This window comes from Coregonus lavaretus, assembly GCF_964263955.1.
Source record: "Coregonus lavaretus genome assembly, chromosome: 21".
Classification (NCBI taxonomy): domain Eukaryota; kingdom Metazoa; phylum Chordata; class Actinopteri; order Salmoniformes; family Salmonidae; genus Coregonus; species Coregonus lavaretus.
This window is the reverse complement of record NC_140008.1, coordinates 30,753,138-30,780,738: the sequence shown is the minus strand read 5'-3', so window position 1 is coordinate 30,780,738 and position 27,601 is coordinate 30,753,138. Positions and strand designations below refer to the sequence as shown.

Below are 27,601 nucleotides of genomic sequence, written 5' to 3'. Positions count from 1 at the left end.
CTCTGTCTCAAGAGGAGACGGCGGCTATGGAGACATACATCGCCAAATCTCTGGGACAGGGATACATACGGCCCTCCACTTCTCCTGCGTACTGGAGTTTCTTTTTTGTGAAGAAGAAGGATGGAGGTTTGCGCCCGTGTATTGATTACCGTAGTCTCAATCAGATCACTGTTAAATACAGTTATCCTCTCCCTCTGATTATGAGTATGACGGAGTCATTACACGGAGTGCGCTTCTTCACAAAATTGGATCTCAGGAGCGCTTACAACCTGGTGCGCATTAGGGAGGGAGATTAATGGAAAACAGCATTTAGTACCACCTCGGGTCACTATGAGTATCTCGTCATGCCATACGGGTTAATGAATGCTCCTTCAGTCTTCCAATAATTTGTGGACGAGATTTTCCGGGATTTGCATGGGCAGGGTGTAGTGGTGTATATTGACGACATTCTAGTATACTCTGCTACACGAGCCGAGCATGTGGCCCTGGTGCGTCGAGTGTTGGATAGGCTGTTGGAGCATGACTTGTATGTGAAGGCTGAGAAATGCCTGTTTTTCCAGGAGTCCATCTCCTTCCTGGGCCATCGGTTGTCCGCGTCAGGGGTGGAGATGGAGATTGACCGCGTTTCAGCCGTGCGTAATTGGCAGACTCCTACCACGGTTAAGGAGGTGCAGCGGTTTTGGGGTTTTGCCAATTACTACCAGAGGTTTATCCGGGGTTTTGGACAGGTAGCAGCTCCCATCACCTCCCTGCTAAAGGGGGGCCCGGTGCGTTTGCAGTGGTCGGCTGAGGCGGACAGGGTGTTTAGACAACTGAAGGACCTGTTCACCTCGGTTCCGGTGCTGGCACATCCGGACCCCTCTTTGGCGTTCCAAGTGGAGGTGGACACGTCAGAGGCGGGTATTGGGGCTGTACTGTCTCAACGTTCAGGCACGCCTCCTAAACTCCGGCCCTGTGCTTTTTACTCTAAGAAGCTCAGCCCGGCGGAACATAATTACGACGTTGGGGACAGGGAGCTGCTAGCTGTGGTCCAAGCCCTAAAGGTGTGGAGGCATTGGCTTGAGGGGGCTCAACATCCTTTTCTCATTCTGACTGACCATCATAACCTGGAGTACATCCGGGCAGCTAGGAGACTGAACCCTCGTCAGGCTAGGTGGGCCATGTTTCTGGCCCGGTTTGTCTTTAAGCTCACCTATATACCAGGGTCACAAAACGTTAAGGCAGACGCCCTGTCCCGGCGATATGACACAGAGGAGAGGTCCATTGAGCCCACTCCCATGCTTCCGGAGTCTTGTCTGGTGGCACCGGTGGTGTGGGAGGTCGATGCGGAGATTGAGCGGGCGTTACGTACCGACCCTACTCCTCCAGAGTGTCCGGAGGGGCGGAAGTACGTGCCGCTCGAGATTCGTGATCGACTAATTTATTGGGCTCACACGTCACCCTCCTCTGGTCAGCCTTAGTGAAAAGTACTGGTGGCCAACATTGGCAAAGGACGTGAGGGTTTATGTCTCCTCCTGCTCGGTGTGCGCTCAGTGTAAGGCGCCTAGACACCTGCCCAGGGGGAAGTTACAACCCCTACCCGTTCCACAACGGCCGTGGTCTCACCTATCGGTAGACTTTGTCACGGACCTTCCCCCCTCCCAGGGGAATACCACTATTTTGGTTGTTGTGGATCGGTTTTCTAAGGCCTGTCGTCTCATTCCAATGCCGGGTCTCCATACTGCCCTACAAACTGCTGAGGCCCTGTTTACTCACGTCTTCCGGCACTACGGGGTACCTGAGGATATAGTGTCTGATCGGGGTCCCCAGTTCACCTCTAGAGTCTGGAGGGCGTTTATGGAACGGTTGGGGGTCTCGGTTAGCCTTACCTCGGGTTTCCACCCTGAGAGTAATGGGCAGGTGGAGAGAGTAAACCAGGATGTGGGTAGGTTTCTGAGGTCCTATTGCCAGGACCGGCAGGAGGAGTGGTCGGGGTATATCCCCTGGGCAGAGATTGCCCAGAACTCCCTTCGCCACTCCTCTACTAATCTGACTCCTTTTCAGTGTGTGTTGGGGTATCAGCCGGTTTTGGCACCCTGGCATCAGAGCCAGATCGTGGCTCCTGCGGTGGATGAATGGTTTCGGCGCTTGGAGGAAACATGGAACGCTGCGCATGTCCATCTGCAGCGGGCTATCCGTAGGCATAAGGCGAGCGCCGATCGCCACCGTAGTGAGGGTCCAGCATATGCACCTGGAGATCGAGTCTGGCTCTCGACTCGAAACCTACCCCTTCGCCTGCCCTGCCGGAAGCTGGGTCGGCAGTTTGTGGGGCCATTTAAAGTCCTGAGGAGATTGAACGAGGTATGTTACAGGTTACAACTGCCAAATGATTATCGCATTAACCCCTCGTTCCATGTGTCTCTCCTCAGGCCGGTGGTAGCTGGTCCACTCCAGGACAATGAGATACGAGAGGCTCCTCCACCCCCACTGGACATCGAGGGGGCTCCGGCGTACTCAGTCCGGTCCATCGTGGATTCGAGACGTCGGATGGGGGGTCTGCAGTATTTCGTAGAGTGGGAGGGGTACGGTCCGGAGGAACGGTGCTGGGTGCCTAGGAGGGACATCTTAGATCCCTCCCTCTTGACGGAGTTCCACCGGAGTCATCCCACTCGCCCTGCTCCGCGTCCTCCTGGCCGTCCCCGGGGTCGGGGTCAGCGCACGGCTGGAGCCGCGCGTCAAGGGGGGGGGGGGGGGTACTGTCACGGATTCTGCCGAGGCTGCTCCTCCTCCTTGCTCGGGCAGGCTTCGGCGTTCGTCGTCCCCGGAGTACTAGCTACTGCCGATCGATGTTTTCGGTGTTTGTCTTGTGTTGTCTAGTTTATACACCTGTTGCTTATTAGTGTTGATTGTGTAGCATATAAGTTCCCTTGTTTTACGTTTGGCCTTTGTGTGTTATTGTGTATTGTCTCGTTGATGTTCGGCATAGCTATTTCGCCTCATTACGCACATGTGGTGTCAATTGCAATCCCACTGGTGTTAAAGCTGCAAAATGTATCAGTTTGGGCGACCCGACCAAATTCACATAGAAATGTGAGTTATATATATATATATATATATATACAGTGGGGAGAACAAGTATTTGATACACTGCCGATTTTGCAGGTTTTCCTACTTACAAAGCATGTAGAGGTCTGTAATTTTTATCATAGGTACACTTCAACAGTGAGAGACGGAATCTAAAACAAAAATCCAGAAAATCACATTGTATGATTTTTAGGTAATTAATTTGCATTTTATTGCATGACATAAGTATATGATCACCTACCAACCAGTAAGAATTCCGGCTCTCACAGACCTGTTAGTTCTTCTTTAAGAAGCCCTCCTGTTCTCCACTCATTACCTGTATTAACTGCACCTGTTTGAACTTGTTACCTGTATAAAAGACACCTGTCCACACACTCAATCAAACAGACTCAAACCTCTCCACAATGGCCAAGACCAGAGAGCTGTGTAAGGACATCAGGGATAAAATTGTAGACCTGCACAAGGCTGGGATGGGCTACAGGACAATAGGCAAGCAGCTTGGTGAGAAGGCAACAACTGTTGGCGCAATTATTAGAAAATGGAAGAAGTTCAAGATGACGGTCAATCACCCTCGGTCTGGGGCTCCATGCAAGATCTCACCTCGTGGGGCATCAATGATCATGAGGAAGGTGAGGGATCAGCCCAGAACTACACGGCAGGACCTGGTCAATGACCTGAAGAGAACTGGGACCACAGTCTCAAAGAAAACCGTTAGTAACACACTACGCCGTCATGGATAAAAATCCTGCAGCGCACGCAAGGTCCCCCTGCTCAAGCCAGCGCATGTCCAGGCCCGTCTGAAGTTTGCCAATGACCATCTGGATGATCCAGAGGAGGAATGGGAGAAGGTCATGTGGTCTGATGAGACAAAAATAGAGCTTTTTGGTCTAAACTCCACTCGCCGTGTTTGGAGGAAGAAGAAGGATGAGTACAACCCCAAGAACACCATCCCAACCGTGAAACATGGAGGTGGAAACATCATTCATTGGGGATGCTTTTCTGCAAAGGGGACAGGACGACTGCACCGTATTTAGGGGAGGATGGATGGGGCCATGTATCGCGAGATATTGGCCAACAACCTCCTTCCCTCAGTAAGAGCATTGAAGATGGGTCGTGGCTGGGTCTTCCAGCATGACAACGACCTGAAACACACAGCCAGGGCAACTAAGGAGTGGCTCCGTAAGAAGCATCTCAAGGTCCTGGAGTGGCCTAGCCAGTCTCCAGACCTGAACCCAATAGAAAATCTTTGGAGGGAGCTGAAAGCCCGTATTGCCCAGCGACAGCCCCGAAACCTGAAGAATCTGGAGAAGGTCTGTATGGAGGAGTGGGCCAAAATCCCTGCTGCAGTGTGTGCAAACCTGGTCAAGACCTACAGGAAATGTATGATCTCTGTAATTGCAAACAAAGGTTTCTGTACCAAATATTAAGTTCTGCTTTTCTGATGTATCAAATACTTATGTCATGCAATAAAATGCAAATGAATTACCTAAAAATCATACAATGTGATTTTCTGGATTTTTGTTTTAGATTCCGTCTCTCACAGTTGAAGTGTACCTATGATAAAAATGACAGACCTCTATATGCTTTGTAAGTAGGAAAACCTGCAAAATCGGCAGTGTATCAAATACTTGTTCTCCCCACTGTATATAGTATCCTTGCTGTGGTGTAACACTCGCAACATGGACAGCTTTTAATGAAATAATACACCTCAGTAGCACTCATGTCTGACAACTGTACAATGATCCTTTCTTTCCATAACAGGCTTGACCACTAAAGCCTGGTTATTATGAGCTATTTGAGCCACTTGGTAATCTATACATCGAGCAGCAGCCTCTGTGTGCACTAGATAAAGACCGTTGGAACCCTGCTCTGCCAGCATGGATATCAAGACCCTTTATCCTTATCAGAGGGTCTGAGCCTCTACAGAGGAGCCTTGAGAGCAGCTCAGCAGCACAGTGTTTTGCCCTTTGAGCAGAAGGTCTTCCCCAGTGATTAAAAACCAGTCCAGCAGCAGGGCATCACAAGTCACTCTACACAACCAGAGATTGCACCATTGTGTAAAAAGTGTTGGGGAAGGACAGTGTTTTCACGATAGACACAGAGCAATTATCAGAACACATTGAAAACAGCATGGCACCATTCATCTTTTAGGAAATGGCACATACAGATCCAAATGGCACCAGAGTTGCTGTGCAGACATGATATTTTCCACCCAGCATGGCCTGAATCTGAATATGAGTCTTCTAATGCAGGCCAAGCTGTGTTGTTCTGTCCACTCTGCAATTGGAACAGTATAATCCTATGTTGTATTCTTCTTTCAATACTCAGAGCACAGATAAACGTTGGCCTCGTCTTGGGTCGGGGCCAGGGCCTTTGCCTATCTTTACACTCTTCATTCTGGCAGAGGGGACTGGGGTTGTGGGCTGGGTCTGGCTGTAACATGCTCTTGAGCCCTTTTTCTCTCTCCTCACTATGACTATGGTAGACGGTGTTTGCTAATGGAGTGTGCCCTGCCTGTGTGTGTGTGTGTGTGCATCCCAGCCTGTGAGTTTGTTTGTGTGTGTGTTTGTTAATGTGTGTGTGCATACTAATGTATGTGTGTGACATTGCAGGGAGTTTGGCCGCTGGAAGGTGAACAGCCTGGCTCTAGAGAGACAGGATAACAATGATCTGGCCCTGCCTCTGGACCCTGAGTTCCTCCAGACCATCAGGCACCTGGGCAGACGGCCCAGCCTCAGCTCAATCACAGACAGCATCATCAGGAAGTATGGAACACACTTCCTACTCTCAGCCACCCTGGGGGGTAAGAATAATAAAACATGTATTTATTTATTGGTGTAATGATTGGAAGGCCAATTTCTTTCCACTCAATCTGTATGCTGCTGATTCTCAGCTTCAGAAACACATTATTTCTTTGCTGTATAGGTGTCGTATTGGATGTGGACTATTCCCGGCCCAGTTCTCAGTGCATATTCTGCGCCTCTCTGTGCCCTTGTTTGTGTTTAGGGGAGGAGTCGTTAATGATCTTTGTGGACAAGCAGCGGTTGAGTAGGACAGTGGAGGCAAGCGAGGCCAACAGTACGGCCGTGACTCTGGAGGCTCTGCACCAGCTGGCTGCCTCCTACTTCATCGACAGAGAAAGCACCCTGCGCAAGCTGCACCACATCCAGATAGCATCCACAGCCATCAAGGTAAACCTAGGTACACACATCACAAACCATACAATGGTTCGAATCAACCTAGCAGTTTAGCTTTGTATTTCCATCTGTGATGTGTGCTGTAGCTGTGTCTGTTGGCTTGGTGGTGGGGGTGTTGGTGCCAGGATTAAATTTTCCTACATAGCAGGATGTGTGTTTGATTTAAATATCATCAGTCCATTCCATCTTTCATTCCCAGAGCCTTCTAGCTGGGTCCATCATTATTACTGAATAGTGAATGTGATCGGCTGAGTTTTCCCTTTGCACAGCAGGACATGTTTGTCAGACTCAGCATTCAGACTGATTAGTTGCCTGTGAGCCTGTGATTTATTTACATGTACCTGTGACAATGACAGGATTATCATTGAGGAAATTCCCTTGCACAGGCACCTTGTATAAGAGCGGTGTTTCCCAAATGGCAGTTTTGGACGAGCTGGTGAGCCACTCCCAGCTAATTTACATTTCTTTAAGAGTCATGGTATAAAACTACACAGCTGGACTGTTTTGTTCATAATGAGGCTTTGGGAACCAATGTCACAGTCATCCCTAACGTAATTATACAGTTGAGTGTTGATTCCTAACACTATCTGAGATTAATTAAAAATGAACTTGTTGTTTGAAAGCGTCCATCCATTTATCATTGACTCATCCCAGTGCTATCCCATCTTGGGCAACCACAGACAGATAAGGCCATATTCCTTAAAGTGAATTGGCAAAAGGACACATCATGGCTGCGTTGGAAGTGTCCTCGTGGACAAAGTGTTGCTAAAACCGTCTGATTAAGTTGAATGGAGCAGAAGTCCTCTGAGGTGCATTTGTTTGGGAAGCAGTTTCAAGTTACTGATGTGAAATATTCACAGCATCAGCAGGCTTTAATTCAGGCCATGGATTTCTACCTCACTCAGATGAAGACGGATGGCAAGACAAAAGCGTCACATAGAGAGAGCACCAGACAACGTCTTTAAGAGATAGATTTTCAAGAGGAGAAAAACCTGTCGTCCTAGTATAACGCAGGAGATATAGCTACTGTATAACACTCCGGGTGAAAAATAAATGGAAGGGGAAAAGAAAATAGATAAAGAGGGGAGGGGAAGTGGTGCCTCTACAATTACGCATGAGAGATGAATTATCGGTTCCATTTCAATAATTTCTTTGAGATCTCGCCCCATATGTCAGCCATTTTGGGTATGAGTTAATGTGTCTCACACTGTCCGTAATAAACGGTGCTTTAACCTACCAGCGAGCAAGGAACACTGACAGGAAACACTAAAAGCACTGGGTGGACATAAATCAGGTGGTTTAAGTTTGATTTACAACTCAGGTCAAGTTCTACTGAGGTTTATCACAATTAGCCTGAAAAACAACTAGCCATCGATGTGAGAAAGGACAGAGGAATGTGTTTGACCCAATTCTCTGGTCTGCTAGGATGTGGTGTTCAGTCATTCACACCATGTTATGGTTCATTTGTAGGAGAATAAAGAGAATTTGCTAGGCTGAGCTTTGGAACGCAAGAGAAATCTAGTGAGAAATGACGGTAGCAGCAGTTCACGATGTAGAACGGATTTAATGTAAAAACTGTAGCTATTTGAATACATAAATGATAGAATAACACTATTTTACCAAGATACTCAGAAAACATCATCAAATACATAAATACATGTATTATGATCATCAGACGAATTACTGTCATCACTGAACGATGGGACAACATCATTTACTTTAAGATTTCTGACAGTGATTTTTTTTTGCTTGCGTGATGTTATTGTTGGCTAGACTAGCCCAGACAAGGGATGGGCAACTCCAGTCCTCGGGGACAGAGTGTAACTTTTCCCCCATCGCCTAGCAAACACAGCTGATTAAACTAATTGCATTCTAAACTGAAGATCATGATTAGTTGATTATTGGAGTCAGGTGTGTTAGCTGGTGCTGACACCAATCAGACCCCCGGGGACTGGAGTTGCCCACACCTGGCCTAGACCATACTTAGCGGCAGATGGCAAAGACATGTTCTGATTGGCCTGTCTGTATTTGTTAAGGCTTGTGATTGAATTGCAGATAGAACCTTATAGTGCCAAGTTCAAATGGGTTTATGGAGATAAAACGTACTAGTTGTTCCCTTTTTTCACTTAAAATTTACTTTTTCAAAAATCTAACTTCACAGACATATGAAGAACCATCTGAAGATATGTGACTAACTCATTTTTGACAAAAATGTCAGATTGAACCGTAGAGTACCAAGGTCTCGATGTCCTCCCTCTCAAGAAAAAGGCACCCTCGGATGCAAAAACAAGAGGAAGTTTGTTATTTTCTATCAAGGTCATAGAATCTGGGGGAACTTTACAAATTAGGTAAAGATATGAGCTGTAGTCAGCTTCGCTTACCGTTAAACCTCTGTCTGGGTCATCAGTCAAGCTTCTCAATCGCAAGCTGTGCATAATCTTAAACGTTAGCCAGCTCGGTTTCCTCTCTGCAATGTTGTCTGGTCAGAGCACCAGAATTATTAAGCTCTGAGAGAAGGGAAGAGGACCGCTCAATCACTCCGTCAGTATGAATTAGCCTAGTATCAAGCCCCTTCTGTCGGTCTGGACTTCATCACATCTTCTTGCAAGTCTCCATGTGCTGGCTCCATAAATGTTTCTGTGGACACATACACACAGTCACTGTTCTATTACCAATGGCAGTTAGGGATATGTGATATCTGACACTGAAACATATCCTATCTTGAAGTTTGAACAGATCAGATAAAACCTACCCAATTATGGTCTCCCCATCAATCGACTGAGGCTGCCGTCTGACAAAAACATCCCCAGTCCATCTGTAGAAATAGGCAGAGTTTAGGCAGAGTTCATCAGTGAGACAAAAAAGGGTGTTGCTATTACTGGATATTTGTGCTGTACTATATTATTAGTAATGACCTCATTGTGAATGTGTTGAGTGGATGTGTTGAGTGCCAGGTCTCTCTGCATTTCATGCATCTGTGAACACATACACACAGTCACTGTTCTGTTACCAATGGCAGATAGGGCTAGGTAATATCTGACACACAAACATATACTATGTTGAAGTTTGAACAGGTCATCCTAAATCTACCTAATTCTGTTCACCCCATCAACGACCGTTGGTGAGCAAGCAAGAGGTGAGGCTGGAGGTGAGGTATTTTCCAGCGCACAATTGATGGGCATAGCAGCGTAGATCAGCTCCTTGCTCATCAAAGATACTGGTCGGTCACACACAAACACATAGACACAGAGCACTGATTACATTATCAATGGTGGTTATGATTAGCCTGGTGAATTAGCCTATATTTCACTTCAGATATCTTAAAATGTGAAGTGAAATAGGATTATATGCATCTAAGTAGTAGAAGATAAGCAATAAATAATGTCTGTTTCATAAATGATGTTTCACAATTGGGTTATCAAATGTATCAAAGTAATGAAGTGGGTTACCTTCTGTATTTGTACAAATGATGAGCCTGTGAAAGCTGTTGCCGCTGACAGGTGAAGATTGCTGGCTGGATACTTGCCAACATGTGTGCATGATGCTGATAAGGGCCCCCTTGCTGGTCTTCTCTATGCTGCATGTTCGGCTGCAACCTGGACCTCTCTCAAACAACTGTTGCAGGCAGTCTTATGAGGTGGTGTTGACTGGAAGGGCCTGTGACAAGGTGATATAATAGACAGCCAAGTGGTAAAATTGCATTTTGTTTTAAAGAAAGGACAAAGCTTTTTGCTAATGCGCTTCACAACCAAAATGACATAACTAGTTGCATCTGCTTGGCTGGGGAATTAGCCTACCAGTTTATCAAGCCAGGTATTTTTTTATACACATTTTCACATAACATACAGTGCATTCGGAAAGTATTCAGACCCCTTGGCTTTTTTTCATATTTTGTTACATTACAGCCTTATTGCTTTTTTTCCTTCATCAATCTACAAACAATACCCCATAATGACAAAGCAAAAACAGGTTTGTAGAACTTTTTGGAAATGTATAAAAAAACAACAACTGAAATATCACATTTACATAAGTATTCAGACTCTTGTTGAAGCACCTTTGGCAGTGATTACAGCCTCGAGTCTTCTTGGGTATGACGCTACAAGCTTGGCACACCTGTATTTGGGGAGTTTCTCCCATTCTTCTCTGCAGATCCTCTCAAGCTCTGCCAGGTTGGATGGAGAGCGTCGCTGCACAGGTCTCTCCAGAGATGTTAGATCGGGTTGAAGTCCGGGCTCTGGCTGGGCCACTCCTGCGTTGTCTTGGCTGTGTGCTTAGGGTCGTTGTCCTGTTGGAAGGTGAACCTTCGTCCCAGTCTGAGGTCCTGAGCGGTACTTTGCTCCGTTAATCTTTCCCTCGATCCTGACTAGTCTCCCAGTCCCTGCCACTGAAGCGGGCTGTCATGTGCCTTTTACTGAGGATTGGCTTCTGTCTGGCCACTCTACCATAAAGCCCTGATTGCTGGAGTGCTGCAGAGATGGTTGTCTTTCTGGAAAGTTATCCCATCTCCACAGAGGAACTCTGGAGCTCTTTCAGAGTGACCATCGGGTTCTTGATCACCTCCCTGACCAAGGCCTTTCTCCCCCGATTGCTCAGTTTGGCCGGGCGACCAGCTCTAGGAAGAGTCTTGGTGGTTCCAAATTTCTTCCATTTTGGAACGATGGAGGCCATTGTGTTCTTGGGGACCTTCAATGCTGCTGACATTTTTTGGTACCCTTTCCCAGATCTGTGCCTCGACACAATCCTGTGTCGGAGCTCTACGGACAATTCCTTCCACCTCATGGCTTGGTTTTTGCTCTGACATGCACTGTCAACTTTGGGACCTTATATAGACAGGTGTGGGCCTTTCCAAATCATGTCCAATCAATTGAATTTACCACAGGTGGACTCCAATCAAGTTGTAGACCCATCTCAAGGATGATCAATGGAAACAGGATGCACCTGAGCTCAATTTCGAGTCTCATAGCAAATGGTCTGAATACTAATGTAAATAAGGTGTTTGTGTTTTTTTTATTTTTAATCATTTGCAAACATTTCTAAAAACCTGTTTTCGTTTTGTCATTATGGGTATTGTGTAGAATAATGAGGAAAACAATTAATTTAATCATTTTTAGAATAAGGCTGTAACTTAACAAAATGTGGCAAAAGTCAAGGGGTCTGAATACTTTCTCATAGGAGTCGAGGGTGACTGGCAACAATGGAGGAGTTGTCACAAGGGTACTTGTGTCGCATGACACACTTTTATTCTGAGGTCTTGCCTGACAAGCTGTGAAAATAGCAAGCGAACAGTGAATAATTTTTTGGGGGGATGTCGCTAAACCATTGCAATCACATTGCTGGACATGTTATGATACCCACCTTTGCTCCTTCTGGTAGGTCCCGGCATCTGTTCATGACCAGGGGATCAGTCTGGCACCCAACTGTGAACTTTGTCTAACAGAAAAACAGGTTCAACGATTGTCATCATCCCTCAATTAATAACAAAGCTCGAGAAATAACGTAATCTCTTTTGGAAGCTAATTCTATGCTTTACAGATGGACTGACTGGCTCCAGATTAGATTAGGTTTAGGCCGGTGATGCCGTTACATTCTGCAACCAACTGTGACATGTTTTGCTATGGCCCTGGGTTTGTTTGAGTTTGTTGCTGCTAGTTAGTGTGCTGTTGTAGTCAGACATGAGTTAACTAGTACCACCATAGCTGCATCCAATATGTATTTGTGCCATAGACATGGGTTGCACCTTAGCGGCTAATGTGACTGTTTCGTCTAAATTACACAAATTTAGAGTGGCATGGAAATAAGATATTATTTCTAAAGTAGGCAAATAATTTGTAGGAAACAACTTTGCTATATTAATATTATATGATTATTTGTGGTGGTCCCCTCAATCTTAGTTAGCTGGCTAAAGTTATACTGCATCTAAAGTCAATCTAGTGACATCACAATCATAACAAAACGTTTTCCTACTAATTATTTGCCTAATTATTCGTGTTTCCAAGCCAAATCCAATAATAATATTAACGCTTGCATTTTGAAAATAATTGAGCTTCCAAGACACTTGAGGCAATGCACCATACAAAATAAAATATAAAAGGGTTGTTACTGTACTAAGTTTGAGCACTTTCTCCATTCTTCCTTAAAACCTTTAAACAATGGCTGAGGCATTTTAAGATATTCTTGCCTGAATCAGAGGAAGCGTGCATGCTTCATAAGGAGTGAGTGAAATAATGATGGGGCTGACTCATAGTACTGTATGATGATGCATACTAGACACATCCCCTCCCAGGGCCGGCCCTAGCCTTTTGAGGGCCCTAAGCAAGATTTGGTTGGGGGACCCCGCCACCTCATGGGCAAAACATTTTAGTGGCTCCACTCTTTATTATTTTCCCCTCTCCGGAGTAAGAAAAAGTTAATTTGCTGCAATTTTACACATTTCTCCATGGGGCGTAAAGAAAATATTGCATGACTTAATATTTGAAAGCAAGTTTTCCGCAGTTTTACACATTTTGCCATAAGGTAGAGAGAAAGTTTAGCAATTTTATAACTAATTTCATACAATTCTACTCCTTTTGCCATGGGGCGGAGAGAAATGTGCAGTTTTACAGCTAATTTCCTGACATTCCACAGATTTTGCCATGACTTATGCCATGTTAATATGATATTTTACAGAGAGTGACTAACAAAATCAATGGGGGCTTGTGCCCTGGGTGTGAATGAAGGAGTCAGGCGCAGGAGGTAAAACACCGAAGACCAGAGTTTATCTCATTTACATAAATAAAACGCACCCAGCGTCAAAATTAAACTATCACAAGTGAAATATTCCACCCTGGCAACAACAAATCACTCACAAAGACAAGGGGAACAGAGGGAACACTTATACACATACTAATTAGGGGAATGAGCACCAGGTGTGTGTGATTGACAAGACAAGACATGACAAGTGGAGTGATAAGAATGGGATCGGCAGTAGCTAGTAAGCCAGTGACGACGAACGCCGAAACCTGCCCGAACAAGGAGGGGAGGCAGCCTCGGCAGAAGTCGTAACAGTACCCCCCCCCCCCTTGACTCGCGGCTCCAGCAGTGCGCCGACCCCAGCCTCGGGGACGGCCAGGAGGACGCGGAGCAGGGCGAGTCAGTTGGTGATGGTGGAAATCCCTCAAAAGGGAGGGATCGAGGATGTCCCTCCTTGGGACCCAGCACCATTCCTCCGGACCGTACCCCTCCCACTCCACGAGATACTGAAGGCCCCCCACCCGACGCCTCGAATCCAGTATGGAACGGACCGAGTACGCCGGGGCCCCCTCGATGTCCAGAGGAGGTGGAGGAACCTCCGCACCTCAGACTCCTGGAGCGGACCAGCTACCACCGGCCTGAGGAGAGACACATGAAACGAGGGATTAATATGGTAATCAGGGGGAGTAACAACCTGTATGTAACCTTGTTTATCCTCAGGACTTTAAAACAGCCCCACAAACCACAGGCTCAACTTACGGCAGGGCAGGCGGAGGGGTAGATTCTGGGTTGAGAGCCAGACCCTATCCCCTGGTACGAAAACCGGGGCCTCCCTGCGGTGGCGGTCAGCGTTCGCCTTCTGACGACGTACGGCGCGCTGGAGGCGAACGGAACGTGGGCAGTGTCACAAGTCTCCTCCGCGCGCCGAAACCAGTCATCCACCGCAGGAGCCTTGGTCTGGCTCTGGTGCCACGACGGGTTGGTAACCCAAAACACATTGGAATGGTGTTAGGTTAGTGGAGGAGTGGCGGAGAGAGTTCTGAGCGTATTCTGCCCATGGCAGGAACACAAACCACTCCCCCGGCCGGTCCTGACAGTAGGTCTGCAGGAACCTACCCACATCTTGATTCACCCTTTCCACCTGCCCATTACTCTCAGGGTGAAATCCAGAGGTCAGGCTGACCGAGACCCCCAGACATTCCATGAACGCCTTCCAGACTCTAGACGTGAACTGGGGACCTCGGTCGGACATTTTATCCTCTGGTACCCCGTAGTGCCGGAAGACGTGAGTAAACAGAGCCACCGCAGTTTGTAGGGCCGTGGGGAGACCGGGCAGAGGAAGGAGGCGGCAGGACTTCGAAAAGCGATCCACAACGACCAGGAGAGTGGTGTTACCTTGGGAGAGGGGAAGGTCAGTAAGAAAATCAATACTAAGGTGAGACCATGGTCATTGTGGAACTGGTAAAGGTTATAGCTTACCCGCTGGGAGGTGCCTAGGTGCCTTACTCTGGGCGCACACTGAGCAGGAGGAAACATACACTTAGCCAAGGTAGGGCACCAGTACTTCTCGGTCAGGCAGCGCATTGTACGACCGATACCTGGATGACCAGAGGATGGTGTCATGTGTGCCCAGTAGATCAGACAATCACGCATAAGCGTAGGCACATCCTGCAGCCCAGCTGGACACTGCGGTGGAGATGGATCTGTGCAAAATGCCTGCGCTATATACGCGTCCATCGCCCATACTACCGGCGCCACAATGCATGAGGCCGGGAGTATGGGGGTGTTGTCTCTGGGTCTCTCCTCTGTGTCATACAGCCGAGACAGTGCGTCTGCCTTCACGTTCTTCGTATCCGGAATATATGAGAGTGTGAAATCAAACCGGGTGAAGAAGAGGGCCTACCTGGCCTGGCGAGGATTCAGCCTACTCGCTGCCCGAATGTACTCCAGGTTACGGTTGTCTGTCCAGACAAGGAAAGGGTGTTTCACCCCTTCGAGCCAATGCCTCCACACCGTCAAAGCTCGGACAACAGCCAGCAGCTCCCGATCACCAACGCCGTAGTTCTGCTCCGCCGAGCTGAGCTTCTTCGAAAAGAAGGCACAGCTTGGGTGGCGTGCCCGAGCATTGGGATAAGACAGCGCCTATCCCTACCTCGGACGCATCCACCTCCACTACGAACGGTAGTGATGGATCGGGGTGAGCCAGTACCGGGGCTGAGGTGAACAGACCCCGCAATCTACTGAAGGCCAAATCAGCCTCAGCAGACCAGCGGAGCTGGGACGGCCCACCCTTCAACAAGGAGGTAATGGGAGCTGCGACCTTGCCAAAACCCAGAATAAACCTCTGATAGTAGTTGGCAAAGCCAAGGAAGCGCTGCACCTCCTTCACCATGGTTGGAGTCGGCCAATTACGTATGGCTGAAATGCGATCTCCCTCCATCTCCACACCTGTGGTAGTAATGCGGTGTCCGAGGAAGGAGATTGACTGCTGGAAAAACTCACACTTCTCTGCCTTGGCATAAAGATCATTCTCCAGCAGTCGGACCAGTACCTTGCGAACCAGGGACACATGCTCGGCGCGCGTAGCGGAATACACCAGGATGTCATCGATGTAGACCACCACACCGCGACCAAGCATGTCCCGAAACACCTCGTTCACAAAGGACTGGAAAACGGATGGAGCATTCATCGAATAGTAGGGCATCACCACTGTCAAGTACTCTGATGGGGAGTGGAATGGATAGGGGAACCAATGAAATGCCTTGACGACGTGCAAATGCCCTGTCAATAAAGTTCCCAGCTGCGCCTGAATCGACTAGCGCCTTACACTGGGAAACTACCAGGTGATCGGGAAAGGAGATAGATAAGGTACAGTGCGCCGCAAAGGGCCCCTACCAGGACGTCCTCTGGCTGCTAGCAGATTGTCCAGCCGGATGGCCATGTCCACCAGTTGGGAGAAAGATAGCATGGCATCACGGCAGGCTAGCTCCCTTCGGACGTCCTCTCTTAGGTGGCACCCGAAATGGTCGATCAGGGCCCGCTCGTACCACGCTGCCAGCGTCCGGAACTCCAGCGCATAGTCCTGTGCGGTCCTCGTCCCCTGCCTCAGATGGACCAGTCGTTCGCCCGCCTCTCTCGAAAACGGCCCGAAAGAAGCGAGCAAACTCCCCGTAGTCCTCCAACGCGGCACCTCCCTCGTTCCACACCGCGTTGGCCCACTCCAGGGCTCTCCCACAAATGCAGGAAACAAGGACGGATACCTTCTCCCACTCCAGTGGCGCCGGCCTGATGCTGGAGAAATACAGCTCTAGTTGGAGCTGTATCCCTTACATTGCGCTGCCGTCCCATCAAACGCCGGTGGCCGGGATATCTGGATCCCTCCAGGGGCTGGGGTGTAGGTGGCTGGATCCGGTTGACCAGCTGGTCTCGATAGATCGGGTCCTCTCCTCTCCAGGTGTTGTACTACCTGAAGAACCCGATCCATCGCTTCCCCCAAGCTAGCCAGCATCGAGGAATGCTCCTGGACCCTTGCCACAACTCCAGGCATGCGGTCTTCTCCGGTAAAACACAGAAGTCCAGAGTTTATTCCGTTTACATAAATAAAATGCACCCAGCGTCAAAACGAGTCTATTACAAGGGAAATATTCCACCTTGGCAATAACAAATGGAAGAGTAGCTCAACCGAGCTACTCGCTCTCACAATGAAACAATCACTCACAAAGACAAGGGGAACAGAGGGTACACTTATACACATACTAATTAGGGGAATGAGCACCAGGTGTGTGTGGTTGACAAGACAAGACATGACAAGTGGAGTGATGAGAATGGGATCGGCAGTAGCTAGTAAGCCGGTGATGATGAACGCCGAAACCTGCCCGAACAAGGATGGGAGGCAGCCTCGGCGGAAGTCGTGACACTGGGCTTGTGCCCTTTGTGCCCGGTCGGTAATTCGGCCATGATTACTACATGTTAAGATAGCTGGCTAGACTAATTTACCAATCACATTTTTTTTTAGCTGACATGGGCTAATCGACAACTGCTGATGCACAACCAAATTTCGAAATTGTACCTTGTGTATTCTACTATTCTAATTCTCAACAGCAAGTAGAGTCCTCGACTGAGTTCCTAAAAAACATATTTTTTTGTTTAGCTTTTTTGTCAGCCCCCTAGGGACCATTTATTTTGTTTATACCTTGGGCCGGCCCTGTCCGCTCCTAATTACATCACATAACCAAGCAACACAAACTAATTATTCCAGGAAAGCCTTTAAGAGCAATCATCAGACCCATTAATTGTAGCTGTTAGAATTTCTGATAGTCAGCATGATTTAATTGCACTCAATTATGGCATATTAGTACAACCCTCCCTCTCTCCACCTGCTCTCCCCACCTCCAATCCATCTCATTTAAATGTTTCAACTTATATTCAGGCAATCTCCCAGTTTTGATAATGACAGAGCCCAAAGCCCCCGTAAATTACTGTACATACTGAAATATACAAATCACTGTTTAGAGTATTATTTTTTTCTAAATCAATTTCTTAAAGAAACAAGTAAGTGTGCACATGCTCTGCTCAGCTGGGTCCTTGTTGCAGATGGTCTCATTGCTATGCATAGAAAACCCAGCTTTAGATTTGCATTCGGTCAATTTTCCCTTTAAATCGGACATCTGTCTGTGTTAGAAAGTAATCTTCCCATACCTGTAGACACATCTTGGATTTTAATTAATTGTGTCGAAGCATCAATAAAAAAGAATGGAAATGCTGGCGATGGGCCTGCTAAAGTTGTGGTTGTCTTTCCCTCTTTCTCACACATACCCTCTCTTTTGCTTTGTCTCGCTCACTCTGTCTCGCTCACTCTCTCTCACACACTCACTCTCTTTCTCTCCCCCTCTCCTTCTCCATTTCAAAGTAACTCAAACCTCAATGTTGAGTGAAACTTTAAATGAACATCTTGTGATTATCATATAATGAATAACTGCTACTTATGTAATGGTTAAATAAGGTTGGTCATGGTTCTGGTGTCTCAATGCTTTGAAGGATACAGACCTTTTGACACAGTTCCGTTTCTTTTCTTTTTCTTTCTCATGTCTCACCCTTCCCTCCGTTTTCCCAGTGACCTTAAAGTAGGTGTTAAAGAAAAGCCAATTTTTCTGCCCACAGAGGGAAAGGAAAAGTGTGTCCTTTCTGCTGGATGTAGAACCATAGGTACTCATTAATCTACACTGGTGATGTGGTTACTTTTAAGGAGCCACTGTGTTGGTAGGGGAGAACAATTTATAAGTGACATGGAGGGAGATGTTTGTCTTGGGAGGGTGGCAGAGGAACCTTGAAATACGGGAGCTTTAAATCAGCCTTTTGTCAATGATGATTGAGCTGTGATTGTGAACAATCTAACCGCACACTCCGAGGAGAACAGAGATCCTGTGTCTTCCTGGTTTGTCAGCGTGAATCTAGTGATTTATATTCTTTCTTCACGTTTTTTCTTCACGTCTCCACATTATCTCCCCTGTGTCAGATGACAGGGCTTTTGGGTTGCATCGCTACTGTATGTCATCACTTTCTCTGAGTAGACAAACCTACTCTGCACCCTTAAGCTTCATGTACCATACTTTTTGGATATAACATCATGTGGCCTGTGAGTTTTCATAAAACAGACTATACAGAATATGTCATAATGCACAACCTTGGTGTTGCGTCATACATCAAACAACTGAACTACTGTATCTAGACTACTTGTTGTACATGTTTGTAGATGTGAACATTTAAACGTGTCTAAATAAGGTATAATATATTTAGTCCTGTGGAAGTGCAGATGGGAGGAAGTAAGTGAGTGTACTATTAGTTGTTAATCTCATTCCATATGACATTCAACTCTGCATCCCTGCATTTTTAATGACTTTAGTGGCTCTCTCTCACAGTGTAGTGGATTTTTGCCATGTGCCTCTGTCTTTCCCTTTAGGTGACCGAAACAAGGACGGGCCCTCTTGGATGCAGTAACTATGACAACCTGGACTCAGTCAGCTCTGTTCTGGTTCAAAGCCCTGAAAACAAGATTCATCTGCAAGGTCGGCCATCCAGAATTGAACACACCCAGACATTCTGATGGAATTGTCACGGTTTCTATTTTCTGCCAAGCATTATACAAGAGGCACCAGAGTGTCAGAAGGAATTTAGCTTCAATCCGTCTTTCAGTGTGGCATTGGAAACCAAACCACTGGATTCCTAAGCGAATCACAGGGATTTGTAGACATGTATGAACAAGCCAGTGGAAATTAATCTATAAAGTGACTAGAAACTACCTCCTCTTCTGTCCTATAGTCATTTACAGTAGAAATGCTATAGGCTATATTTACTACAGTATTTGAGAGTCTAGTTTATATTATTACAGTAATTTGTCTTGTAGTTTACCAAGTATTGTCATATACTGTATAAAAAGTACCATATCCTCTGTTCTGCCAGGTCTCCAGACCATCCTACCAGCGTACCTGAGGGCTAGGTTCGTCCAGGCGGCTCTGAACTACATCGGCTGTAATGAGGAGGGTCAGTTTGTGTGCCGGGACAATGACTGTTGGTGCCGCTGCAGCCCAGGCTTCCCCCAGTGTAACTGCCCCAACGTGGACCTGAGGGCCATGGAGGCCAGCCTAGTGCACATCAGGGACACCTGGAACATGGCTAACCAGGACTTTGAGGAGTCAGGTAGGGAGCATGAGATTGACGATACACTCACCGAGTATAGAAAGAGTTTGTAACATTAAAGATACTTGCACACAGAGCCAAGTACTGTAGGTAGGCGACAGAACACTACACAACACAGAGATCAATGTGACGTCTGCTGTCTGCCTTTGACAAGAGATATGGGTTCACGTCTACACTGAGTGTTTAAAACATTAGAAACACCTTCATAATATTGAGTTGCCCTCAGAACAGCTTCAATTCATCGGGGCATGTACTCTACAAGGTGTCAAAAGCATTCCACAGGGATGCTGGCCCATGTTGACTCCAATGCTTTCCCGAGTGGCGCAGCGGTCTAAGGCACTGCATCTCAGTGCTTGAGGCGTCACTACACACCCCCTGGTTCGATTCTAGGCTATATCACAACCGGACGTGATTGGGAGTCCCATAGGGCAGCGCACAATTGGCCCAGTGTCGTCCGGGTTTGGCCGGTGTAGGCCGTCATTGTAAATAAGAATTTATTCTACTAGTTAAATAAAGGTTAAATAAAAAATACAATGAAAGTTGGCTGGATGTCCTTTGGGTGGTGGCCCATTCTTGATACACACAGGAAACTGTTGAGCGTGAAAAACCCAGCAGCGTTGCAGTTCTTGACAAACTCAAACTACCATTCCCTGTTCAAAGGCATTTCAAACTTTTGTCTTGGCCATTCACACTCTGAATGACACAAATACACAATCCATATCTCAGTTGTCTCAAGGCTTAAAAATCCTTCTTTAACCTGTCTCATCCCCTTCATCTACACTGGTTGAAGTGGATTTAAAAAGTAACATCAATATGGGATCATAGCTTTCATCTGGATTCACCTGGTCAGTCTATGTCATTGAAAGAGCAGGTGTTCCTAATGTTTTGTACACTTAGTATATACTTTAAGGATTAATTATGCAAATTAAATGTCAGGTCAATATTGATAAGTCTAAAGTGTCTGCTTTGTGTCAGTAAACACATTTAATTAATATGGCCCATATGAGGGACTTTATTAGACTACATTTTCATTTGATAAATTATAGATTATATAACTCATCAGGATTGACTTGATTTAGTTACACATTTCAAATATGGAGAGCGTAGGGATATTTCACCCCCGGTCTTGATAAGAAATTACTATACTTTTTAAAGACACATTGTAATCAACGGATTAAATAAATTAGAGGCTGCACCAATATGAGTGTCCATTCATACAACATGTAGGGTAAATTACCACAGTAGATTTGCCTTGGTAAATGAGAAAATGATTTATGTATTCTGAAAGTTATTTATCTTGAAAACTTGATTGCTGACAAGAAAAACATTTTGGGACTAGATCAACAATGGACTAATGAAACAAATACCAAAAGATAGTTTTTGGGTGGAGTTTTCCTTTAAAGAGCAGTAAATCATTGGTCAATTTGGATGCAATTGAGATCAGCAGTGCAGGTCTAGGAGCAACAAAGGTTCAGCCGCGAAGTGGTAGGCCACACAAGCTTACAGAACGGGACCGCCGAGTGCTGAAGTGTGTAGCGCGTAAAAATCGCCTGTCCTCGGTTGCAACACTCACTACAGAGTTCCAAACTGCCTCTGGAAGCAACGTCAGCACAATATCTGTTTGTCAGGAGCTTCATGAAATGGGTTTCCATGGCTGAGCAGCCGCACACAAGCCTCTAAGATCACCATGCGCAATGCCAAGCGTCGGCTGGAGTGGTGGTGTAAAGCTCGCCGCCATAGGACTCTGGAGCAGTGGAAAACGTGTTCTCTAGAGTGATGAATCATGCTTCACCATCTGGCAGTCCGATGGACGAATCTGGGTTTGGCGTATGCGTTACCTGCCCAAATGTATAGTGCCAACTGTAAAGTTTGGTGGAGGAGGAATAATGGTCTGGGGCTGTTTTTCATGGTTCGGGCTAGGCCCCTTAGTTCCAGTGAAGGGAAATCTTAACGCTACAGCATACAATTAAATTTTAGACGATTCTGTGCTTCCAACTTTGTGGCAACAGTTTGGGGAACACCCTTTCCTGTTTCAGCATGACAATGCCCCCATGCACAAAGCGAGATCCATACAGAAATGTTTGTCGAGATCGGTGTGGAAGAACTTGACTGGCCTGCACAGAGCCATGACCTCAACCCCATCGAACCCCTTTGGGATGAATTGGAATGCCGACTGCGAGCCAGGCCTAATCATCCAACATCAGTGCCCTACCTCACTAATGCTCTTGTGGCTGAATGGAAGCAAGTCCCCATAGCAATGTTCCAATATCTAGAGGAAAGCCTTCCCAGATGAGTGGAAGCTGCAGCAACTCCATTTTAATGCCCATGATTTTGGAATGAGATATTCGACGAGCAGGTGTCCACATACCTTTGGTCATGTAGTGTATTACACAATGGCTAATCTAAGAACGAATGCCTATTGTAATCAGATATAAATCAGCACCACTGTTAATTGTAAATATCACAGTCACTTTCTCATTACAGATTAGGTTGGATTGATTCTATGGCTATTGATAGCTCTGAAAATATTTTGGTTAATTCCTGTTATGCCCCCTTTCACTCATTAAACCGGATGCCCTGAAGCAAGGTAACATTTACATTTTTTTCCCCTGTTTGGCTGTTTGGCCTCTACACACAGAGATGAGCTTGCTCTGCTAGGAGCTGGCTGGGTTCTTGGCGTTTCATACATACACAGACCCACATTTAGTTCAGTCTCTCTCCATTAACATGTGCGTAACACAGTATCACTTCCAGTTTCCCCCACGGTGGCCCGGCAAACCAGGTCCCATGTGCCATCTCCCTAAAGTGATCCGTTTGACTATGAGCCAAAATGAACAGAATCATATAAATAAAGAACTATGCGGAGCAGAATTGCGATGGCGCATTAAACCTTTTCACACCTGTCTGCCTTTCAGAGGAGTTCCAGAACTTTGTACGGAGACTCCCGACGTTCTACGCCCTCAACACATCTGCCATCCAGTACTTCTGGAAAATGGAGCCTGCCATCCATCAGCGCTACAGACAGCTAGAGCTCAGCAGCAGACAGCTTATCGCCAAATCCAGACGGATCGTCAACAAACTCTTCACCCTCAGCAAGAGGTGCCGGACACAGCTGACAGTCATTGTGTTGAGAAAGAGGTGAGAACATGTTATGATAAATGATAAACATTTCCTATGAGGAGTGGTTGTTTAGTCATAATATCTGTTCAGATGGACATACAGACAGTACTGTAAGGAGATCTGAAAAAAATACAATCAATCAATGGGAGATATTGTAGGTAAAGTATTTATTTTTAGGGCAATCTCAGTAGAAATGGTACAACTAGACGTTCAAGACCCTCGTAAGACAGCATAGTAAAATAGGATGTATTGTAAAAGGAAATAGTAAAATGGTGGTGTACTGGGTGTTACGTTCCCCAATAAGAAACCAAAAATAGTCGCTGAACAGAAAAAGGGAACTAACAAATGAGCCACTGACAACCAAAAGAAAAAAGGTGGGGTTTTAAAATGGGTTCTGAAAGGCAACCATGTGTGCTGGCCAAGCAAACTCGAGTAGGGTCTTAACACCCACCATGGATGCCCACTAGATTCCCATGATAGACAAATTAAAGGAAAAGAAAAACCCCACCAATTTAGGGTAGGGAGTAAAAACAAACATGAAGCAAACCAAACAGGGGAGACACAAACACTGTGCGAAAAGGGACCATAATCAGGGGATATCTTTACATGACATGTTTTTGATATTCTACAGAATACAGACCATTTCCAATGCATATTTTGAGTGTTGTGTATATCCTGAAAATTTCAGAATCCAGATGTGCCTTTTAGACATGTATGATATTGGGATTACTCCGAATATCACACATGGACATTTCCTATGGCCGGATATGGACTCATTCAATGTCCTGAGATATGTGACATCCTATTTCTTCTCTCCATGTTGACAAATACTGACTGTATACATTGCATATCTGTCTTTTCTCAGCACATTCAAGATATGAAACTATATTGATTCCAGATATGCTTCTCTTGGCTGTCCATATCTGGATCTTGATATGCTTTTTGATATGCTGAAAATAAGGATGATTTCTGATGCATTTCTGAGTTTTCACCACATGCTCAATAATTTGACAAATATTAAATCAATATTTTTCTTTCATACACAAATCACTTTTGGATTCCCTCTGGATTTCTCTATATGATGACAAATACTGACAGTAGGCCTACATAGTATATTTTCTCAGCACATACAATGCATAGGCTCTTGACTGAGATCCATATCAGGATCTTGATATGAATTTTGATATGCTTAATGAGGACAATTCCTGATGCTTATTTGAGTTTTGAGGATATGCTCAATAATTGGACAAATATTAAATCCATATAATTCTTTCAGACACTAGCTATGATTTTTTATTCCTTCTTGATAAAGGCACCCGCAATCCGCAAGCTAAAAAGCACAGTAACTGGTAGCCTAGCAACAAGAATCACTTATTTTCAGAGTTCCAATTGACATTTTTGAATTTGGGTGCCACAAATGAGTGTGTAAACGGTGTATGGTTGAACTGACAACTGGAGAAACAAGGACGTGAGAATCTGTTCAGAAAATACTTCAAAGAAGTTAATGCTAAAGTGAGTAGCTAATTTGAGATGTTTTATTTATCTTAGTAACTAGAATCAAGAACGTTGATTAATTTGGCCAGCAGCTAGTAGAGCTAGCTAGCTAGGCTTGATAGGGGAATAAAATATAACTGGTTGCCTAGCTAGCTAGCAACAAAAACATCAATTATTTTTACCCCCTATCAAACCTCAATGTGACAGATAATGTTTTAAAACGTTTAGGCATATTTTGTATTACTGGTTAATATAAGCTAGCTAGCTAACTAATTTAGCTAGCTAACTAACTTAGCTAACTAGCAACTTGGCTAGCTAGCTAGTTAGTTAGTTAGTTAGTTAGTTAGTTAGTTTTCTCGTCATGAATAAAGCAAGTAGAGTAGCTACATTATATATACACATGTTTGTGGAAACCCCTTCAAATTAGTGGATTCGGCTATTTCAGCCACACCCGTTGCTGACAGGTGTATAAAATCGAGCACACAGCCATGTAATCTCCATAGACAAACATTGACAGTTCAGTGGCTTACAAAAGTATTCACCCCCCTTGGCATTTTTCCCACTTTGTTGCCTTACAACCTGGAATTAAAATAGATTTTTTGGGGGTTTGTATCATTTGATTTACACAACATGCCTACCACTTTGAAGATGCGAAATATTTTTTATTGTGAAACAAACAAGAAATAAGACAAAAAAACTGAAAACTTGAGCGTGCATAACTATGCATAACTATGTCTCTATAAGCTTGGCACATCTAGCCACTGGGATTTTTGTCCATTCTTCAATGCAAAACTGCTCCAGCTCCTTCAAGTTGGATGGGTGCCGCTGATGTACAGCAATCTTTAAGTCATACCACAGAATCTCAATTGGATTGAGGTCTGGTCTTTGACTAGGCCATTCCAAGACATTTGGACATGACAAGACATGCTTTAGCAGTGTGCTTAGGGTCATTGTCCTGCTGGAAGGTGAACCTCCGTCCCAGTCTCAAATCTCTGGAAGACTGAAACAGGTTTCCCTCAAGAATTTCCCTGTATTTAGCGCCATCCATCATTCCTTCAATTCTGACCAGTTTCCCAGTCCCTGCCGATGGAAAAACATCCCCACAGCATGATGCTGCCACCACCATGCTTCAATGTGGGGATGGTGTTCTCAGGGTGATGAGAGGTGTTGGGTTTGCGCCAGACATAGCGTTTTCCTAGATGGCCAAAAAGTTCAATTTTAGTCTCATCTGACCAGAGTACCTTCTTCCATATGTTTGGGGAGTATCCCACATGTCTTTTGGCGAACACCAAACGTGTTTACTTATTTTTTTCTTTAAGCAATGGCTTTATGTCTGGACACTGTTCCATGAAGCCCAGCTCTGTGGAGTGTACGGCTAAAAGTGGTCCTATGGACAGATACTCCAATCTCCGCTGTGGAGCTTTGCAGCTCCTTCAGGGTTATCTTTGTTGCCTCTCTGATTAATGCCCTCCTTGCCTGGTCCGTGAGTTTTGATGGGCGGCCCTCTCTTGGCAGGTTTGTTGTGGTGTCATATTCTTTCCATTTTTAAATAATGAATTTAATTGTGCTCCGTGGGATGTTCAAAGTTTCTGATATTTTTTATAACCCAACCCTGACCTGTACTTCTCCACAACTTTGTCCCTGACCTGATTGGAGCACTCCTTGGTCTTCATGGTGCCCCTTGCTTAGTGGTGTTGCAGATTCTGGGGCCTTTCAGAACAGATGTGTATAGATACTGAGATCATGTGACAGATCATGTGACACTTAGATTGCACACAGGTGGACTTTATTTAACTAATTATGTAACTTCTGAAGGTAATTGGTTTCACCAGATCTCATTTAGAGGCTTTATAGCAAAGGGGGTGAATACATACAGTGGGGAAAAAAAGTATTTAGTCAGCCACCAATTGTGCAAGTTCTCCCACTTAAAAAGATGAGAGAGGCCTGTAATTTTCATCATAGGTACACGTCAACTATGACAGACAAATTGAGAGAAAAAAATCCAGAAAATCACATTGTAGGATTTTTTATGAATTTATTTGCAAATTATGGTGGAAAATAAGTATTTGGTCACCTACAAACAAGCAAGATTTCTGGCTCTCACACACCTGTAACTTCTTCTTTAAGAGGCTCCTCTGTCCTCCACTCGTTACCTGTATTAATGGCACCTGTTTGAACTTGTTATCAGTATAAAAGACACCTGTCCACAACCTCAAACAGTCACACTCCAAACTCCACTATGGCCAAGACCAAAGAGCTGTCAAAGGACACCAGAAACAAAATAGTAGACCTGCACCAGGCTGGGAAGACTGAATCTGCAATAGGTAAGCAGCTTGGTTTGAAGAAATCAACTGTGGGAGCAATTATTAGGAAATGGAAGACATACAAGACCACTGATAATCTCCCTCGATCTGGGGCTCCACGCAAGATCTCACCCCGTGGGGTCAAAATGATCACAAGAACGGTGAGCAAAAATCCCAGAACCACACGGGGGGACCTAGTGAATGACCTGCAGAGAGCTGGGACCAAAGTAACAATGCCTACCATCAGTAACACACTACGCCGCCAGGGACTCAAATCCTGCAGTGCCAGACGTGTCCCCCTGCTTAAGCCAGTACATGTCCAGGCCCGTCTGAAGTTTGCTAGAGTGCATTTGGATGATCCAGAAGAGGATTGGGAGAATGTCATATGGTCAGATGAAACCAAAATATAACTTTTTGGTAAAAACTCAACTCGTCGTGTTTGGAGGACAAAGAATGCTGAGTTGCATCCAAAGAACACCATACCTACTGTGAAGCATGTGGGTGGAAACATCATGCTTTGGGGCTGTTTTTCTGCAAAGGGACCAGGACGACTGATCCGTGTAAAGGAAAGAATGAATGGGGCCATGTATCGTGAGATTTTGAGTGAAAATCTCCTTCCATCAGCAAGGGCATTGAAGATGAAACGTGGCTGGGTCTTTCAGCATGACAATGATCCCAAACACACCGCCTGGGCAACGAAGGAGTGGCTTCGTAAGAAGCATTTCAAGGTCCTGGAGTGGCCTAGCCAGTCTCCAGATCTCAACCCCATAGAAAATCTTTGGAGAGGGTTGAAAGTCTGTGTTGCCCAGCGACAGCCCCAAAACATCACTGCTCTAGAGGAGATCTGCATGGAGGAATGGGCCAAAATACCAGCAACAGTGTGTGAAAACCTTGTGAAGACTTACAGAAAACGTTTGACCTGTGTCATTGCCAACAAAGGGTATATAACAAAGTATTGAGAAACTTTTGTTATTGACCAAATACTTATTTTCCACCATA

At 45.6% G+C, this 27,601-nt stretch overlaps 1 protein-coding gene across 1 annotated transcript in view; it reads left to right on the top strand.

Moving 5' to 3' along the window:
* Nucleotides 1-27,601, top strand: part of LOC311148561 (BMP/retinoic acid-inducible neural-specific protein 3-like) — a 75,156-nt gene that overhangs the window by 29,710 nt on the left and 17,845 nt on the right. The window contains exons 3-7 of the mRNA XM_084185546.1: nucleotides 5,676-5,866; nucleotides 6,070-6,254; nucleotides 18,949-19,054; nucleotides 19,449-19,685; nucleotides 22,601-22,823. Coding sequence (XP_084041672.1) covers nucleotides 5,676-5,866; nucleotides 6,070-6,254; nucleotides 18,949-19,054; nucleotides 19,449-19,685; nucleotides 22,601-22,823 — 942 coding nt within the window. The remainder of the gene's footprint in view (nucleotides 1-5,675; nucleotides 5,867-6,069; nucleotides 6,255-18,948; nucleotides 19,055-19,448; nucleotides 19,686-22,600; nucleotides 22,824-27,601) is intronic.